This window comes from Quercus robur, chromosome 7, assembly GCF_932294415.1.
Source record: "Quercus robur chromosome 7, dhQueRobu3.1, whole genome shotgun sequence".
NCBI classification, from domain to species: domain Eukaryota; kingdom Viridiplantae; phylum Streptophyta; class Magnoliopsida; order Fagales; family Fagaceae; genus Quercus; species Quercus robur.
In genome coordinates this window covers 7,795,265-7,802,619 of record NC_065540.1, presented here as the reverse complement: position 1 = coordinate 7,802,619, position 7,355 = coordinate 7,795,265, and the positions used below count along the sequence as shown (strand labels likewise).

The 7,355-nt window shown below is 30.6% G+C and overlaps 1 protein-coding gene across 1 annotated transcript; it reads left to right on the top strand.

Moving 5' to 3' along the window:
• The first annotated feature begins 2,187 nt into the window (after nucleotides 1–2,187).
• On the top strand, nucleotides 2,188–7,135 carry LOC126692022 (beta-galactosidase 15-like). Its single transcript, XM_050387424.1, has 18 exons — nucleotides 2,188–2,349; nucleotides 2,668–2,763; nucleotides 2,882–2,994; nucleotides 3,106–3,172; nucleotides 3,260–3,352; nucleotides 3,560–3,703; nucleotides 3,895–3,983; nucleotides 4,070–4,175; nucleotides 4,301–4,388; nucleotides 4,506–4,624; nucleotides 4,732–4,890; nucleotides 4,981–5,195; nucleotides 5,294–5,397; nucleotides 5,541–5,650; nucleotides 5,743–6,015; nucleotides 6,118–6,329; nucleotides 6,423–6,699; nucleotides 6,791–7,135. The coding sequence occupies exons 1-18, from the start codon at nucleotides 2,188–2,190 to the stop codon at nucleotides 6,893–6,895; spliced, it is 2,532 nt and encodes an 843-aa protein (XP_050243381.1). The 3' UTR covers nucleotides 6,896–7,135.
• The last annotated feature ends 220 nt before the right edge of the window (nucleotides 7,136–7,355 follow it).

Here is a 7,355-nt window from a genome sequence, read left to right as displayed (position 1 = left end):
GGATTGGTCTTTTCTTGAATTCATGCCTGGCTGGATGTAAGTTGGCTTGATTCAATTGGCCTAGCCCCACTTTGCATGTAAAGCCCTTGTTATCTACAACACAAAGATAATATATAATCAGTCACAAAATAACATAAAAGTAAGGCTAAATATGTAGATATGTGAGTACTTTATTGTATATATTTCATGCACATCAAACCCCAACCGCGAAATGGGCCCGGCCCATGGGCCAACGAGGAATGAACAAGCCTCCCGCTGAGAAAGGACCATTTAGGCTTGTCACCGAGGTAATCCAAGGGATTCATCTTCTTGAGGAATAATAATTCTACCAAGGACCGGTTAGGTTTTTATTCGTGGACACCCCTTTCGCCTACCTTCTCCAAGGAACACATAGAAGAGCACGAAGAACTCAATGTAATAGTCACCTCCGCATTAATAAGCTACCTTACTTAATGTCAGCAATATTAAATGCTAAATGACTGGTCTGAATAGTAAAAACACCCTCAAAAGTCTATCTTCATGATCAAGAAGTGGTAGGAGAATGGGTTAATAAGACAAGTATCCCCCTAAATTCAGCTAAGAGATGAACAACTAGAAGAGGATGGAAGATGACTATAAAAGGAGGTGGAGGACAACATGAACAAGGATTCAGAAAAAACCAAGGACAAAACAAGAGAGAAGAGTCTTTACTTAACGTGTATTTTCAATCTTGAAACTTGTCAACACAAAGTTTCATCAAAAGTGAACTTTTGAATAATTGTTTCATTGTGTATATAAAAAGAGAGGCTGCTAAAAAAAAATAGGTCAGAATTCAATAAATAATTTTAGTGCAATGAAAGAATATACTACACACTTTTAAGTTAATGAAACAAAACCTTCTCAAAAAAAAAAGTTAATGAAAGAAAATATAGTATTTGTTTTGAGTCATCGTTTTCTTTTTTTATATATATATACTTAGAATTTTTTTTTTATATTTATCTTGACCTCTTGAAAAGTTTTCTAACACTTACAAGAAATGCCATTTCACCTGGAGGTCATTCATTGGCAAACTGAGTTTGGTTAATCACTTAACTGTACTTTCATTTTTCATTTTCTATGTTACTGCTTTTGGTTCACTTCACTTGTATAAGTCTATCTATAATAATCCAAGCAATTTTAACATATGGTTTGGTTCACTTCACTTGTATAAGGCCAACTCACAAGGACTGATGCTAGAGAACATGACAAGATCGATGACATGATGATCCAAACAGATTTCGTTTTTATTATCGTCCTTACGTTTGTCCATTTTAATTATTAAAAAAAATTTCAAAGAAAGTCGAATTAATTGTTTAAAACTAAAAAACAAACAGGTCACAAGAATCTCCACCATATATAGGCGATTATGTAGTCTAAGTTTTTTTTTCTTTTTTTTTTTTTTAAATGAGAAACCATATATAGTTAAGTCAAGGATACTAAAAAAATACTAAATTTTTTTCGCAAAATTAAAGAACAGACTGTAATTATGTCTTATAATTGATTTAACTAAAAATGAAATTGATAAAAAAATAAATAAATAAATCTGGCCCAGTTTGTCTGGTTTCATTATACTTATATTTATTTATGACTATTTTATGTAATGCTAGATAATTTACCCGTTTAGTGATAATGTTAATGTGAAGGTACAATGAGGAGACAAATTGAATAAACCCTTGAACAAGGGCAGTGTGTTTATCACTTTAATCTCAACATGAATCCAATCAGTTTTTTTTCTTCTTTATCCTTTCACAACAACCCTAACAACATTCTGGCTCATTTATATTTTACATTAAAATTATTATTATTATTATTATTATTATTATGGGTAGAAAGTCTAGAAAGCGAAAAGATAAAGCTTAAAATTATTAACAAACCGATAAATTTCCTAAGAGTAAATAAATACCGGGCCAAGAATTTGGTTAATTACCAAAAAAAAAAAAAAAAAAAAAACTTTTGTGGAAGGGTGCTTAGGTCCTTAGTTTGAATAACAATTTTTTTTTTTTTTTTATACGGATGAATAACAAATTTTGAGCTATCCATAATTCTCTCATCGCTCACTCTTATCCAATTCAGTGCAACTCATCTATATATAAATAAGTTATATTCGATCGGTTTATTGATTATATTCACTTAACCTTTATGAGATTCATTTGTCACTCTTTGACAATGATGGCTTCTTTTACTAGATTTCTTTTGTTGTTCACTGCTTTCTCATTGTTCATGCCTTCCCTTTCCATTGATGTTTCATATGATGGAAGATCACTTAAGATTGACGGAGAACCGAAAATTATACTTTCTGGTTCAATTCATTATCCTCGTAGTACTCCTGAAGTAAGTTGTAATCATACTGTAGTGTTGTTAAAATTCTTTTTATTATGTGCTATAAGTAATTTTTTTTTTAATTATGTGTTTTTTTTTTTTTTTTTAGGGGGTTTTGTTATGTGTTATAAAATTCTTTTAATGTGTCTTTTAAGCTTGGCATGATTTGGTATATGATATATTTTGTCATATAATAAATGGATCCGTGTATATAACCATTTGAAAATCTTGGAATCACTAGTTTAAATTCTTATTTTGTAAATCTAAAATACATTATTTTGGAATTTTAAATAATCAAGTACAAGTTTAATATTTTGCTCTTAATTTTAGATGTGGCAACCATTGATCCAAAAAGCCAAAGAGGGTGGGATTGACGCAATTGAGACTTATGTTTTTTGGAATGCCCATGAGCCTCTACGTCGACAGGTTAATTTTCTCTCTTTAATATAGTTTATATAATTTTATATGTACTTTTGAATTTAGTTTTATGTGAACAAATTATGGTGATTGACATTAAATTTTTTATTTATTTTTTATTATATAGTATGACTTTTCAGGAAATCTTGACCTTGTGAGATTTATTAAAACCATCCAAAGTGAAGGACTTTATGCTGTTCTTAGGATTGGACCATATACATGTGCAGAATGGAATTATGGGTAATAATATTTTTATTTATTTATTATTTTTGTTATTATATATATGCATTTTTATATCTTGTATATATTTCTGATTTTTTTTTTTCTATTTTCATTTGTGATTCGTGCCAGTGGATTACCTGTATGGTTGCACAACATCCCTGGGATTCAACTAAGGACAGCAAATCCTTTATACTTGGTAATTAGAAATTTTTTTATATTTATTAGTTTTCTTTTCTGGCTTAATTTAAAATATTTCTAATTGCTCTAAATTTAACTATTTTAGAGTGAGATGAAAAATTTTACTACATTGATCGTGGATATGATGAAACGTGAGAATCTCTTTGCTTCACAAGGTGGACCTATAATTCTTTCTCAGGTTAGTAAATTATACTTAGTTTTTATTGTTTTCGATAAGGTTTAAAATATATATATATATATATATATATCTGCATGAAGTTCCTATTTATCTATAGAGTTTTTATTACTATTATTATTAATTTATTATTTGCAAACTTATTATTGTTGTTATTTTTTTTTTTTTTTTTTTGCAAACTTGTTATTGTTGTTGTTGAATGCTTGATAGATTGAAAATGAGTATGGGAACATTATGGGCCCGTATGGAGAGGCTGGAAAGGAATACGTGAATTGGTGTGCCAAATTGGCTGAGTCTTTCAATATTGGTGTTCCTTGGATTATGTGCCAACAATCAGATGCTCCACAACCAATGGTATTTATTTTTTATTTTCCCGTTTTATATGACTAAAATGTTGCAATGTATGGATTCTCAAAAAATAAAAAAATAAAAATAAATAAAATGTTGCAATATAATTATATGTGTATATTTTAATTTAGCAAAAAAAAAATATGTATATTACTATTATTTTCACTTTTTTGAGTTCACTTCACATTTTTATGCAGATTAATACTTGCAATGGGTGGTATTGTGATCAATTCACGCCAAACAGTCCCAATAGTCCTAAAATCTGGACAGAGAATTGGACTGGCTGGTATATCTTTTTACTATTTTCTTTGATTTACAAAAAAAAAAAATTTATATATTGGATTTTTAATTACATTGCATTTGAGAATTTAGGTACAAGGGTTGGGGCTTGAAAGATCCACACAGAACTGCAGAAGATCTTGCTTTCTCTGTTGCAAGATTTTTCCAATATCGTGGCACCATTATGAACTATTACATGGTACCCATATTTTTGTATTGGTACAAAATAGTCAATTTCATTTAAAAATTTTTCTAAGTTTTTTAAGTATTTAATATATTAATTAACAATTCAAAATACTAATGTGATTTCTCCATCTTTGTTAGTACCATGGTGGCACTAATTTTGGACGTACAGCAGGAGGTCCATACATTACAACATCATATGATTATGATGCACCCTTAGATGAATATGGTAAATTTATAATTAAAAAAAAAAAAATTTGAACCCTTATTTTTATTTTTTTTTATAGAATTTGTTTCTTTTTTCTTTTTTTCAATTTTTATTTCTTTAACCTTATGATTTGTGTAGGTAATTTGAACCAACCCAAGTGGGGACATCTAAAGCAACTTCATTCAATCCTAAAATCTATGGAGGATGTTCTAACTCAGGGTTCTGTGAGAGATATAAATTATGAGACTCTGGTTTCGGTGAGTTTTTTTTTTTTTTTTTTTTTTTTCCTTTAAATACTTGAAAGAAGCAATTATATATCACTGATTCACTATATATATATATATATATATATATTCAATTGTAGGCCACAATTTTCAGTTACCAAGGCAAATCAAGTTGTTTCTTTGGAAATGCGAAGTCAGAAAATACAACAATTAACTTTCAAAACACCATGTATACAATACCAGCTTGGTCTGTTACTATCCTCCCTGATTGCAGCACTGAAGTGTACAACACTGCCAGGGTGAATGATTTTACAAAAATAATTGTGTTTTTTTTTTTTTTTCTAATTCTTTACTTAATATATTTCTAACTACAAATTATTGTTTTATAGGTTAACACTCAAACATCAATAATGGTGAAAAAGGATAACCAAGCTGATGATGCTGAAGAACCTTTTGTATTGAAATGGAAATGGAGACCTGAGCATCATTTTGAGCACATAAAAAAGAAAGGTTTTGTTGATGGTAGTGTAATGACTATTGAACAACTCTTGGACCAAAAGACTGTCACAAATGATACCAGTGATTACTTGTGGTATTACTCCAGGTATTATGTTTGCTTTTGGCCTTTTGCTTCTCATTTAAAAAATAATAATCAATTAATTAATTCATAGCAACATTCTTATTTTTATTTTTCATTTTTAGTTTTGATCTCAAAAAGAGTAACCCAATTTGGGGCAAAGAGACAACACTACAAGTGCATACTAGTGGACATGCAATTCATGCCTACGTCAATGGAAAGCTTGTTGGTAAGTATTACTAGTATTTAAATTTCACCATATCATATTGTTAATCTTGCCCTTTTCTTTGATCTATAACTCACCCATTTGTCAACCAAAGACATTATTTATATTTCACCTAATTATATTGTTTTATAACATTTGAATTTCAGGATCTCAATATGCTGATAATGGAAAATATGATTTTGTTTTTGAAAAAAAAATCAAATTAAAGGAAGGGTTAAATCACATATCATTATGTAGTGCTACAGTTGGATTAGCAGTAAGTATGATTTTCATGGTTATTTTCCTTTTTTTTTTCTTTTTTTTCCTCTCTTTACAAATCTTTTACCATTTAACATCCTATTTTGTTAGAACTATGGAGCAAACTTTGATAAGGTACCAGTTGGAATTTCTTCTGGCCCGGTTCGTTTGATTGCCAAACAGAGACTTAATGATGCAAGAAAATTTGGGAAAAAGAAGTATATTCTTGAGGACATTAGCATGGAATTGGATCATAGTAAATGGACTTATAAAGTGGGGTTGCATGGTGAAGAAGAACTAAAACTTCAAGACCCATATTTCTCACAGCACCAAAAGTGGTCTCAAGGCCCTGTGCCAACAAATAGGATGTTTGTTTGGTACAAGGTACTTCACTTTTTATGTTAAAATTTAGTCCTACACTTCAAAATTATACTAATTAATTATCTAACTCTCTCTCTCTCTCTATCTCTCTCATTTGTGAATTAGACAACCTTCAAAGCTCCAATAGGAAGTGATCCAGTTGTGGTGGATTTGATGGGTTTGGGCAAGGGACATGCTTGGGTAAATGGTCATAGCATTGGTCGTTATTGGCCAAGTTACCTTGCTGGTGAAGACGGGTGTAGTTCAGAATGTGATTATCGTGGATCATACAGTAATTCAAAATGCTTGACTAATTGTGGCAAACCTTCTCAAAGATGGTAATCTATCTTCTAATCATCATTTTTTTTTCTTTCAAATGCTTCTGTTTAGTTGTTATATTACTATATTGATTTTTCTTCCTTTCATTTTAGGTACCATGTGCCTCGATCCTTTTTGAGAGATGATGAGAACACATTGATTTTGTTTGAAGAGGCTGGAGGATATCCATTTGATGTTAAGTTTCAAACTGTTACAGTTGGGAAAGCTTGTGCTAATGCTTATGAAGGGAACACTTTGGAACTATCATGTCAAGGAGGAAGTGCTATATCTGAAATTAAATTTGCTAGCTTTGGTTTGCCAGAGGGTGCTTGTGGATCATTTAGAACTGGCAGTTGTGAGTCTTCCAATGCTTTGTCAATCATTCAAAAGGTAAAAATCTCTATCTTCTTCAATTTTTTTTTCTTATTCCAATAAGTATTTTATCATCCTACTAAATTATAATTCTTTTTATGAATTTCAGGAGTGTCTTGGCAAAGAGAGGTGTTCTCTTGATGTCTCAGAAAAGAGTCTTGGACCAACTGGTTGCAAAGCCACAAATAGGCTGGCTGTTGAAGTAATATGTTAAGAGTTGCATCGTTAGGATTTTCTTGGATTAGGTGTGTAGTTTCGTTTTTTTTTCTTTTTTGAGGATTTAGTAGGATATAAGTTTGTAGTTTGGTTTTTCCTCTTTTGAGGAAATAAATGGTTTTGGAATAGCAACTAGCAAGACCATATTTGAGGAAAACAACATTGTCATTTGTTTAGGTATCAATAAATTCAATTTCGCTCTCTTTTGCCAATTTAATTTTATGGCTGCGCAAAATTTCAATTTTTTTTTTTTGGAGGTAAAAGGTAGAAATTTTATTGATGATAAATATATATATGACATGTGACAACCCTAACCATTACAAAAACACAAGGCCATCAGGGGAAGCAGCAACTGGTCTGCAAACCAGTACCAGACAATTATGCAGAAACAAAACACTAGGCCGTGGCCAGCAGAAGCTGGTTCTCATTTCTGCAATTCTGCAGAAAATACAAACAGC